Here is a 13,075-nt window from a genome sequence, read left to right on the forward strand (position 1 = left end):
CCACAGAGCTAATTCTTTATGCATCATGTCACAATGGCATCATTAAGAGCACATTAGTTTAAAGAGTAACTAACCTGTTTTTTGTGACCCTATTAGGAGAAATGTTAAACAGGATGAGCAACTGGCTCAGGCTGGACATGGTCGGACTGGGTTTTATAGGTAGATTTCCACAGATTAAAGAGCTCTAATCAGGGCTTTGTGGAAAACAGATAATTCATTTACCACAGTTTGCAGCCATTTAAGGGTCAGTTACTCACCCACGACAATTAAAATGTTCCACTTTGTAGCTTAATGTGTTTTCCATGGTTGGGTCAAGGTGTAAAATGAGTACATAATTTTTAAAAAGTACAAAACAGCAAAAATTAGAGAATTATGTATTGTATGGTTTTCCTTATATAAGAAGATAATAAAATTTTTAAGTATATTTTATTGATTATGCTATTAGAGTTGTCCCAGTTTTTCCCCTTTTGTCTCCCTCCTCCTGGTATCCCCCTTCCTTCCAGCAATCCCCTCCCTTAGTTCATATTCATGTGTCATGCATGTAAGTTCTTTGGCTTCTCCATTTCCTATGCTATTCTTAATTTCCCCCTATCTATTTTGTTCCTACTAATTATGTTTCTTAATTCCTGCCCCATTTCCCCATTCTTCCTCTTCCCCTTCCCAGCTGATAATCCTCCAAATGATCTCCATATCTATGATTCTGTTCATTTTCTGGTTGTTTACTTAGTTTTGTTTTTGTTTCTAGATTCAGTTGTTGATAGTTGTGAATTTGTTGCCTTTTAAATGTTCATGGTTTTGATATTCTTCTTTTTCTTAAATAAGTCCCTTTAACATTTCATGTAATAATGGCTTGGGGGTGATGAACTCCTTTAGCTTTACCTTGTCTGGGAAGCACTTTATCTGTCCTTCCATTCTAGATGATAGCTTTGCTAGACAGAGTAATCTAGATTGTAGGTCCTTCCTTTCCATGACTTTGAATACTTCCTGCTAGTCCGTTCTTTCCTGGAAGGTTTCTTTTGAGAAATCAGCTGATAGTCTTATGGCTACTCCTTTGTAGGGAACTCTCTCCTTTTCTCTTGCTGCTTTTAAGATTCTCTCTTTATTTTTAACCTTTGTCATTTTAATTATGACATGTCTTGGTGTGTTCCTCTTTGGGTCCAACTTGGTTGAGACTCTCTGTGCTTCCTGGACTTGTATGTCTATTTCCCTTGCCAAATTAGGGAAGTTTTCTTTCATTATTCTTTCAAATAAGTTTTCAATTTCTTGCTGTTCCTCTTCTCCTTCTGGCACCCCTATAATTCAGATGTTGGCACATTTGGAGATGTCCCCAATGTTCCTAAGCCTCTCCTCCTTTTTTTGAATTCTTGTATCTTCTTTTTGTTCTGGTTGAATGTTTATCTCTTATGTTCCAAATCTTTAGTTTGAGTCCCAGCTTTCTTCCCTTCTCTGTTGGTTTCTGTGAATTATTCTTTATTTCACTTTCTGTGGCCTTCATTTCTTCAACTTTTTCTGTACTCAGGGAGTTCTCTGAGTATCCTGATAACCAGTGTTTTGAAGTCTGCATCTGATATGTGGGCTTTCTCTGTTTCACTTAGTTATTTTTCTGGGGTTTGGTTCTGTTCTTTCATTTGGGCAATTTTTCTTTGTCTCCTCAACTTAGCATCCTCCTTGTGTTTGTTTCTGTGTATTCCATAAAGCTTCTTTTACTCCCTGCCTTAATAGAATCGCATATGCAGAAAAGGCACCTGTGAATTGTGGGGGGCAGAGCTTTAGGTAATTGCTAGGGTGGGGCAACCCTCTTCACCGCTTTGTGGCTGTGTTGGGGAGGGGGACTCCAAGAGGGTACAGTGCTGCTACCTAGCTTCTGGTGGTTCACCCAGTGCTGGGACCCTATTTCCAGTCACTTTACCCACTTTTCTCTGAGTGACTGGCACTCTTCAAGCTGCTGCCCCAGTGGTGAATCCTGGAGTGGGCGGGTTTGCATATGTTCTAAGACCATGCTGGTCATTTAAGTGGTGAAAATATTGCAGTTTCTTCTGCCACCGAAACCTCTGCTGGTTTTTACAGCCAGAGCTAACAGGATCTCTCTTCCCAGTGCTGGAACCCTGGGCTGTGCATTGGCCTAGGATGAAATTGCTTGCTTTCACAGTATCCCTCACATCCATTTTGCTGCCGCTGCTGCCTTTTTTGCACCACACTGCCTATCTGCCTGTTTCCGTGGCTCTGCCCCTCCTACCCATCTGGATGAATGTGTCTTTAAATCTTTGGTTGTTGGACTCCCATACAGCTCAATTATCTGATGGTTCTGAGTGTTATTGGTTTTGAAATCTTGTAATTCTATCTGTGGTTGCACAAAGAGTTGAAGTGTGTATACCTACACCTCCAACTTGACTGGAAGTGCTCAAGAAGATAATGTTTACAGAAATCGTTTTCTGTGTATAAGTGTGGCCACAAAGACCAGTATGTGATATATGCCTTCTTACACTATGCATGCATAAAAAAATTGTTCTTGATTTGTGGTGGTGTCCGTGGTTTACAGAATTCCCATCTCTTAAAGGCTGTGTCTTTGAAGCCTAAAATCCACACAAAGTCTTTTTGACGGCATTGCCCTCTTTCTCAAGAGGACTCTTTCCTCTGGTCTCTCTGCTGATCTTTCTCGGCAGCAAAAACTCTCCAATGGGTCTTTATTTACTTGTCTGTGACTTACTCAGTTGACCGTTAGACCTTAATATCCCTATTCAGGGGATAGACGAGTCACATTCCCAAGGCCGCACATCACCACAGAAGTACAATAGGATTCAAGGGCAGGGCTCATAGCTCTTACTTTTTAGGTAAGTCTCAGGTGAAGGGAGAATTTGTGAACTGTAAGGCTATTTTGAAAGAGTTGCCTGTCAGACACATTTTGGGAATTTCTGTATCTCTGAGAAGTTGAAATTGATGAACTCCCAGGTTCGAACCTTGATGTTTTAGGAACCTGGGTGTTTGTTCTGAATCCTCAGGGACTAAGAAAAAGCTCTGCTTAAAATGAGACTCTTCTGGCTTTAAAGAATCCAGGTTTATTTTTATAGATTAGATTTCTTTCTTTAATAATTCACAGCAGAGTCGGCAATGATAACTTTTTTCCTATAATAGGTATATGTTGTAAGGTAGGAAACAGCATATGATCACATATTTTATATGTGCTTGGTAGATATCCATTAAAGAGAGGAATGAGGTGACTCATCACATATTTCATAAACAATCTTAAAGTATGATATAGTTCTTCTCAGAAAATCTTAAATAATCTAAATGTGGAAGGTCCTATATTTTAAATGCTGTCTATACAAAGACTTTGAAATTATACATTACCATAGTAGCATCCAGTCTTATCTTCTTTTCTGTTTTGAATGGAAAAAAAGTACGTTATCCTTAAGGTCTCAAGCTTTCTCTTTTATTATTACATTCAGTTTAGAAATATAAAGAGTAATTTTTTAAAAGCACAGCATTCCTGAAAACAAAATAATTTACCTCTGTCATTTCTCTGCATTTATATATGTAATGGCTAATAGTATTTCTCTTTGTATCAAAACATAATTGGCTTTATCTACTATTCTGGTTGAGTTGTCTCCCTGGAAAATTTGGTTATTTTGTTCCATTGCTTGATTTCCGAGGGAGAGCTTCTGTTCTCTCTCATTGTCTTTCTCAATGTTGAGTTCTTTGAAGACATGGGTAAAATCTTATCATTCATTCAGTTACCATTTTTCTCCTAAGATGGAAGAACAGTGATTTGTAGTTTAAAATTGGCTTCTAGACAAGGGGAAAAATGGAGGATGTAATCACAGACCCTTGATGCCATTTTGTGTTTGAGAAATGGCCAGATCTGCTTTTGATCCTCTGTAGTGCATGCCAGTTGAAACTTTCCATTTCTTCCAATGATTTCACTTCTTTAGCACTGTGCATTTATGCCTTTATTACTCTAATGCATTACTTAATGGGTCTGGAGATGTCATTATTTATAGATTTCAGTTCACTCAAAGAGCAGCAGCAGGAAATCTCCTAAAAGGAGAGCATCACTGTAACCTACTTATGACCCCACATTGGCTGCTAGGAAGGCGTGGGGTCTTAGATCTTGCAGAATGACCTCTTAAGTGAACCAAAAGTTTATCTGGGAAGATACAATGTTTTTTAAAATTTTCTTTCTTTGACACTTTAAATTCATCTGTGTTGTAGTTTCTAAAAGCATTTTTTCCTTTTCTGTTCTTTAGCTTTCAAATCTCCAACCTTTGGGATTGGACCTTTTGTTCCTTTATTAGTTTCTCTTTCCCTTTTATTTTCCTTTTTTACTTTTCTTCTGTCTTTCTATGCTTGAATTCATTTGAAAACCATGTATATGTATGCATATATATGTAATTTATATGCCATTTTATATATATTTTATGAATTTATAGAAAGAGAGAGAGAAAGAGAGAGGATATTCCAGAGACTGTGCTTGCTAGCAGCTGGGTTTGCAAAGGTGACTATTTTCCTAAATCATTCTAAGCTTGTTATTTATTAGGGTCGTAGACACAAACAACTAATATGAATATGAAGGTACAAGTGCTCATAGAGAGAAAGGTACAGAGAGCCATGAGAGCACAGAGGAGGGAGTGCATATATCTTCTGTCTTCTTGCCTTAAAGGACAAACTAAAAACTACGTAGAACAGAAATGGCATCTGTCCTCAGGTGTACTGTGCTGTGACATATGTTAATTCATGACATTGTCAAAAGGAGTTCAGTGATTTTATGAATGTGTGAGTAACAGGCCAGATATTAAAGAAGACCTTTTGACTTCATGGCTCTGAGATAAAGTGCTGTCTGGTTCAGCCCTGACTGAGCTGATCTTTGCCTGGTTCCACCCTCCACTTATACTGTTTCCAAAAGGTAACTTTTCTCTCCAACAATGAGAAGGATTTTTTTTATCTTTAAGTGACTAATAGTCCTACTTTATAATTCTGTCGTCAGAAATTACCTATAAAATTTAAATCCTCATAAAATCTAATCTATTCTAAATCTCTTCTTCAAAACCTTAATTCTTTTATTTCCATGATCAGGAAATTTGTATCATCAATAACCAACATCCAATATAGAGTTATATGCTGCTTAATTATGGGCTATGTCCTGAGAAATGCACCATTAGGCAATTTTGCCATTGTGGGAATATCATACAGTGCACTTACACAAACGTAGATGAGATAGCCTACTACACACCTGGGCTAGATGGTACACCACTGTCATATAAGTGCTCCATCACTGACCAAAACAATGTTAATGAGGCACGTGATTGTATTCAACAGACTTGAAAACTTTATCATGCTTTATGGTATAGTACCTTAGGTAAGCTTCATTATCACCTGCCCCTTCGTTATCCTCTTCAGGCTCTCCCCTCTAAAATACTCCCACTACACAAAAATTTCTCCTGCCCTGGCTAGTGTGGCTCTGTTGGTTGGCTTGTCATCATGTAGACCCAAGGGTCACAGGTTCAGTTCTTGGTCAGGACATGTATGAGAAGGCAGCCAATGTCTCTTTCTCTCTCTGTCTCTGTCTCTCTCAAAAAGTAATGAAGAAATGTCCTCCGGTGAGGATTGACAAACAATTTTTCCTATCTAAGAATTAAGGACCAATGTAGATCTCACAGACATTTTGTGGAGGGAGCAGGGGAAAGATTTACATAGTATCTTTCCAGCAAAGGACCTAAAAATCGGCTGTAGTCATTTATGTTCTTTGAAGTCCTCTCTTCCACGGGTAGCCACCAAAGATCCTTTCTTTCTTTTCCATCAAAGCATTTATCCCTAGTGCTCTCTTTTACCACATTTTGCAGAGCAATTCCACTCCGCCTGAGAACTTGCAGATTTTACTCATTTCCTAGGACAGTAAAACAAAAGGTCTATTAACAGGACCTATTCTCCTTACAAGCCTGCTTAGTAATTCCCTACAGTAATTAGAGCATATCCTTTGGGATCCTTTAGTATTTGAAATTAGTGAGAATTTTATAAAACTGACAAAAGACGTGAAACTTTTCTTGTTGTTTCCAAGTGGGACAATTGGTATGAATTATATAGCTTGTCATTTACAGGAAGTAAAATTGTCTCCATTAATAATCATAGGCAGTTACTTAAAAATTATGGAGTTACTACATATGTAACATCTATTTAATAATATTCTATATTGTTTTAAACTATGGAACATTTTCATAAGCTCAAGAGAGTATCTTACTGATTACATGAAGAGCACAGTGAGATATTTTCTTAGTGATAGAAGAAGAAACTAGAATTTTGAATGGGAATATATTTTTTATTATACATATATACTATGATAATGCTAATAAATAAGTTTTATAAAATAAAGTTTCAGATGTTATATGAAATAAGTTTCTTTTGGAATCAACTTTTAATAAGGCATAAATAAATCTGATTTTTTTCACTATAACTATTTTTCTACTGAAGTAGGAATGAATTAAGGACTTACATCAAACAAAATTACTCTTTTAAAAAATTTGATATGATTCTCTAGTGCATGATATAGTACACCTGAAACTAATACAAAATAATATTGAATGTAAACTCTAATTGAAAAAATTTAATTAAAAAAAGAATTTTCAATATTTAATCTCATCTTAACCCCCTTTCAATAGGATCTATGTTTTGTGGACAGTTACAGATGGGTTTCATTATTTTGTGTGTGTGTGTGCGCGTGCCTCCTTGGGACCTGTAAACGTTGAATGGAGTTAGAGTTGTGTTATTAAGAGTGGGAGAAGCTTGTGCCAGTTTTTAAGCCAAACAGTATTTTTATTGGCTTCATGAGTTTCAAAAACTATTTGCCTTGGAGCTATTTGATATAGCTCCACGAAACTCTGAGCATAACTATATCTTTTTGAAGAGTTATAAATTGGGTATGAGGTTTTGTATTTGGATATACCTTAACAAAGAACAGGTTAAATTTCAGTTGAACCCTGGAAAAAGCCGTAGTGTTATCTTTGGCTTTTGTATATCTAACTCTTTGTAAAGGTCTTACCTCATTATAAGCCAGTCTCACAATTGATCATGAATTTCTTGAAAGCTAGATAGAAAAATTCATACATCTTTTATATTACATTATATGATTTTACAAAGTAGTTGTGGAAAATGAAGATATATTTTGCTACAATTTAGGTGTGGCACAGAAAACTAGGACAACACTTACTTTTAGAAATATCAAGTGTTACTCACTGTTTTAGAATTAATTACATAATTATCCAGCAGAAAACAAAGATCCCAGGGTACCTTAATGGGAACACTACACGTCCAAATAAAACAATAATAATTATCACCTACTATATTCCAAGTGCTTTATCAACTATAATTTTTAACTGATGCATCTCTGTGTGTACATAAATATCATTAAGAATATAAATCTGTGTGTTATACTAGTTGGCAAACACAGCAGAACTCGGATCCTGACAGGTGACTGGATAGAAATGATCCAGAGTGTTTTATTGGTAATTAAGGCCAGAAGACCTGACTGCCTCCCAGTTACCTGCCCTTCCTTTTGGGGAAAAGTCAGCCTCAACTCAGGTTCCATAGTTACAGTATCGCCCCATCCCCCATGGTCAAGAAGAAAATGTCAATACTGGGACTTCCTAGGAATGAGCCTTAGCGCTGTAAGACCACAGTATCTGACCAAAACGTTGATCATCAATGTGTCCTTTGGATTGATGTATGAACAAAAGGGGGAACTGTATATTTTTAAAAAATGGGGTTTTATGGAAAGGAACCTCACAGGATGATCAGATCATTAATTCCTAACTAGGCAGGTCATGGTGAGCAGTTAATGTCCCAGGCCTATAACTTCTTTAGTGAAAGGGTTTAAACACTGTCCATTGTTTTTCTGCATCTAGATTAACACACCTTTGAAATACCATTAACTAATACACCCCAAAGCAGGTAATGACTCCTGAGAGAGAACATAACCTTGTTAATTGTCCCATAATCCAAATCCTGCCTTGCTTTCTCCAATCGTCCTTAATTTCAAATGCATAAAATCAGCCACAAAACTGTTATTCTCTCCAGCATTTGAAATCTTGCTCCCTGGCATATGTTATTGGTTTGGCTCAAATAAACTCATTAAGATTCTCTAAAAACATCAATCTTTTTATGGTTTAGAAATAAGAAACCTAAGGTAAAGTAATCGATTCGAATGATAAGTTAGGCATTATGACCTTGGATCACTTGAAGAGACAGATATTCAATGGGAACAATAGATGTTAGTAGAGAACAAAAATAGCTCTTGTGACTATTCATGAATTACTAGATATAAATTAATTAAAAATATCACCTTTCTTCCAAGCCAAGTGATCAACTCAATTTTAATTGTTTAAAGGAATTGCTTAGCATCCTTGAGACTATTGGAAATGCCTAAGATGTGTTAGAACTTACCTTAGAGTTACCATTGAAACCATTGGATTGGGAGATGAACAAGTATAATAAATCGAAAGTCACAATGTCTACTTGGGGATAAATTCAGATTTACAAACTACATCTTGCCAATGAAGCAATGCTTTTCTTTTTTTGATGAAACAATAGCAGTTTATTAAGATGGGCATGAACAAATATTAAAATGAGTAGAAGCTATGGGCCTCTAGGACACTTACTACCCTTTTGTAAGACCATAATCACCAAGGTTAAAAACTCCCATTGGAATAGACAGCTACAGAGCCAAGGAAAGCTAACACTGTCCCTAAAACACTCTAGCAAAAAGGCACAGTGAAACAAGGCTGGTTGGGCACAACTCATCAAGCCTACAAAGTAAAGGGATGTTCTCTGATAGAGTATTCCAGAACTGCAGACTCATTGGACAGAAAGAAGTTATGATTATTGCCCATTTGGTGAGAACCTGAGCTACAAGGAAGCCAATTAACTAACTTCATTTGGGGAAATAAGTAAGACAAATAGTTACTTTGGGATGATCCGAAAGGACTCTGCTACAGGGTCATTGAGCAAAAGAATGGACACACTCTAGCCTGACTTTGCTTTGCTGTTCTGAAATGGTTGGAGTTAGAGAGAAAAAAAAATGCACTGAAGCATCATTACAGAAGTACTGCTGGTGTGTGGATAGCTAAAGGGCAGACATTTTGGTTAACTACATACTTATGTTCCTGAGTTTCTTTTATATGGTGAGCATCTCTTTATCTGATGGCATCCATTCTCTGAGGTAATTTATATACGTATATAAGCAAGTTCTGAATTCATCCTCATAGTGGAATTTAATTGCAAGGTATAAAACATTTGTCTCGAATACAGTTTGCTCCCAAAGTTGGAATTACCCACTACTACGTGATGAAGATGTTTCATCTTTCTGACAGACAATTGGAAAAACTTTTTCCATTCTCTCACAGTCCCCACTAGTTGAGGGCTAGGGATTTGTGGGGAGCGTGGGAACAATTTGCTTATTATCTACCCATCCTTGAGATATTGAGACCTGAGCTTCCATTTGAATTAACTTATACTCAACTGGCAATAAGTTGTTCTTCAACAGTACAGCATTCAAAGGGTTACTGGTTCTTGCACTTAAGAATCAAAGAAATAAAAAGGAGTACCATAAAAGGGCCAAAGTTCACAGTAGATACACTGACAAACAGACCATAATATCTTACTCTAAAAGATCCATTAACAGAAACATGTTTTTTTTAAATTCCAGATTTATAACTAAATAAAAACTTATTTAAATTCAATTGTTAGATCAAACCTACTTAGAATAGATCAACTATTCTAGTCAAATGTCTCACATCACCCATCTAATTGCAGTATGTTTTATCAGACATTTTGAAATGGCTAAAGTGCACTTAAAATACCTATGTATGAATGTTATGCTTCTGCATATTTAAGGATGGTGAGAAGGCATAGGATTTTATAAATACTGTGCTATAGAGGGGCCCTTTGCAACTTTATTAATGTTTTATTAATGATTGTTATTTGGTTTTGTTAGAAATGTGCTTTGAAAAGTCTAATTATAAATGCATACACACACAAACATATATATACTGTGCAATTCTAGGGAATTGTAGCTAGTTAAATTTATCTTTCCATAGAACTGAAAAAGCAAATGTTTTTCCTTTGCTGCCCAAACACCCTTCAGATCTTTGATGGGTAGCATCCCATCCACCCTTGCTTTTTGCCTTTCATGACCATTGTGATGTGGGTGCAGTCCTTTACCGGTCTCATGGTGAAAAAATTCTTGCTTTTTTCCCCTTTTTCCTACTTCTCTTTCCTCTCTAAATACATTTCATAGATGACCGTCTTCCAAAATAACAACATCAATTAATTTTTTTAACTTAAAAAAAATCATACTTAGCCCTGAGTCTGCCCTCTCCATTGATGTGTATAGTATGTAAGAGGCTGTACTGGGACTGATAAGCCCAATTTGTGAGGTCTCTTCAGTAGGAGGCAAGGCGCTCACTGCTTCCACAGTCTGCTGTTTATTCAGCCAGCCCTGGCCCTAGGTGGGTTGGGCGTTGATCCACCCATCTCAGAGGGCTCTGAAACCCAGCCAGAATATAGCTGTGTCTGTTTTTGGAAGTTGTTCTTTGTTGTTTGTTTTTTAATGAACAACAGTTTTCTCTTGAAGGTTTCCTCAATATACTATTACAGTTTTTCACCACAATCCTTTCCCCTTTTGCAGAATCTGATGATCTCCGTGGGGACCCTGAACTCAGCCTTCAAAGTGCTTCTGCCCCCCAGGATGCTCATAATTCAATAGTAGATGTCGGTGGCCTTGAAAGCATCACCCAGTGTCCCCAGCAGCTTCCTCAGATGATGGCTGCAGGTAAATGTCATTGGCCAGCCCAAGACAAGGCATTTTGAATTCTTAGTGGAAATGCTTGCCCAGCCATGAAAACATGCATTGAACCCAGAGCCTGGGATCCTTAAAGAAATCAGGTTGTGGAACAAGTGAATATCAAAGAACATTAAGTCAAATTTGACATGTTTTGCAGTGTGTATGTGTTTTTTTAGCTCTGTGCTATTTGTTTTTAATATCGTTTATTTTGTTTTGATGAAAGTGTATGCTTATAAGAAATATTTTGGAAAAGTCATTTCAGGCAGACTCCTGCATTTCCTTATGTGGTGCTATAAAAGGTTGTAAAGGAGGAAGTCTGTTCCAGGGTGACACAATAAATTCACTCAGGACCATTTTCATGACTTGACAACTATTCTAGAGATTCTATTAGTTAAAGGTATGCCTGCTCCAGTGTTGTACTCAGAATCAGATGAATGTATTTATTCTCCATCTACCAAGCCAATTGACTTGTTTTACCAAGAGAATATTCAGCGGCTTTACCTCTCAACCTTGGAACTTAACTACTGTTGTTTCACTAGAAGGAAATGATTCTTCAATTTTTTCAAGACATACTTCCTTAATGGCATTCTGTGTATAATATAAACTATGTCATTAAGTTTCCTCCCAGAGTGTTTTCGGAAACCCTTTATGTCTGAAGAAAACATTGCTGTATAGTATTTGCTTTATTTTTTCATGGCTTGGGAATATGCTAAATGAAACCTCACATCTCTAGAAATGTGATTCCCTTTAAAACACACACTCCTGGTTTTTGACTCTAAGTCATTGTTTGTTTTTCCCTGCAGCCGCCGATGGTTTGGGGAGTATAGCGATAGATACAACCCAGCTCAGCATGTCCGTGACAGATCCCACAGCCTGGGCCACCGCCATGAATAATTTGGGCATGGTTCCTGTGGGGTTGCCTGGACAGCAGCTTGTGTCTGGTAAGCCTTCTGGGTTTGAGGCAGCAGTGCCAAAGGGTGTAGGTGACAGGTGCCCAGTAATCGCTCCACACGCAGGTGTTGAGCATGATCTGTGATTTATGATTGGGGCATGTTTGGCAGGTTGTGCTTGAGATCCTTTTACTCATAACCTTGCTCTTCTGCCTAATAGCTCTTCTCAGGAAAAAAAAAAGCCATATGCAGTATTTATCATCGATTTCCTGTTTTAAATTGGTAAATAGAGGGCTAATATTTTCTTTTCAATGTGTAAAACTCTTTCACATACCTTATGCCATTTGATTCCACAGTCTTCCCTTTGACACAGATGGATACTTGTTGTTGCTCTTGTTAGTGTTCTCATCTTAAAACAAGGAAGCAGAGGACCAGAGTTCAGGTTACTTTTCCAGCACTGAGGTGGCAGAGCTAGAAATCCATCTCAACTGACATGAAATTCCACATTTTCTTTTCACCACACTTTGGAATTATAACACTGTGCATTCAATAGGTAAACTGTTTAGAAATGTTGCAAAGTAGAAGGTCATCATTGAATTTAATACACATTTATTGAGATTTTCCATGTGCCCTCTAACAAGAGCTTTGGGGAATAAATGCATATACATAAATTAGTGTCCTTGAGGAGCATGTCTCTCTAAATTGAAAAACACAGCAACAAAAAAAACGGCATAAAAATAATGTGTAGAATCAGGTGTTAAGTAGTAGTTCAGGATAGTAATATAGTCATTTCTGGAAAGATCAATTACTGAAGCTCTGAGAAAAATGTTATTAGGAAGATAAGACTAGATCTGTCTGGAAAGATACATCAGATTTGCACTATTCACTTCTTCATTCATTCATTCATTCATTTATCACATATTTATGGAGACACTATCCTGGTGCAGGGACTCCAGCAGTACACAAAACAGGCCCTTTCACACTGTGCAGTGCAGAGGTGACAGTCAGTTATAACTAAGTTCCATACCCTCAGTCCTGTGTACTTTGTGCTGAGATAACCAAGCATTTAGTTTAGGGTTTGTTTTTGTGTGTGTGTCAATAATGGCCATAGATGTAAAAGTTAAAAACCAGCTGTAGTAAATTAGATATAATTTGTATGCATGTGTGTACATACATGCACACACATGTGCACATACATAGACATATACACATGTGTGCGCACTTTTATACATATATGCATATATACACACATATACATATATGCACACTTTTTAAATATGACAAGAAAGAACATGAGAGAAGATGGGAGACAGGGAAAGTGGGAGACAGAAAAAGGAAAGTCAAAGATTGAATTATA

General features: G+C 37.1%; 1 protein-coding gene across 20 annotated transcripts in view; it reads left to right on the top strand.

Annotated features, from left to right (window-relative positions):
• Positions 1–13,075, top strand: part of ENOX1 (ecto-NOX disulfide-thiol exchanger 1) — a 609,204-nt gene that overhangs the window by 368,628 nt on the left and 227,501 nt on the right. For all 20 annotated transcript variants that reach the window (XM_045202239.3, XM_053916761.1, XM_053916762.1 and 17 more), the window contains 2 exons: positions 10,673–10,816; positions 11,632–11,769. In XM_045202239.3, the coding sequence (XP_045058174.1) occupies positions 10,804–10,816; positions 11,632–11,769 (151 nt within the window). In that variant the 5' untranslated portion in view covers positions 10,673–10,803. The remainder of the gene's footprint in view (positions 1–10,672; positions 10,817–11,631; positions 11,770–13,075) is intronic.

This window comes from Desmodus rotundus, chromosome 13, assembly GCF_022682495.2.
Source record: "Desmodus rotundus isolate HL8 chromosome 13, HLdesRot8A.1, whole genome shotgun sequence".
Classification (NCBI taxonomy): domain Eukaryota; kingdom Metazoa; phylum Chordata; class Mammalia; order Chiroptera; family Phyllostomidae; genus Desmodus; species Desmodus rotundus.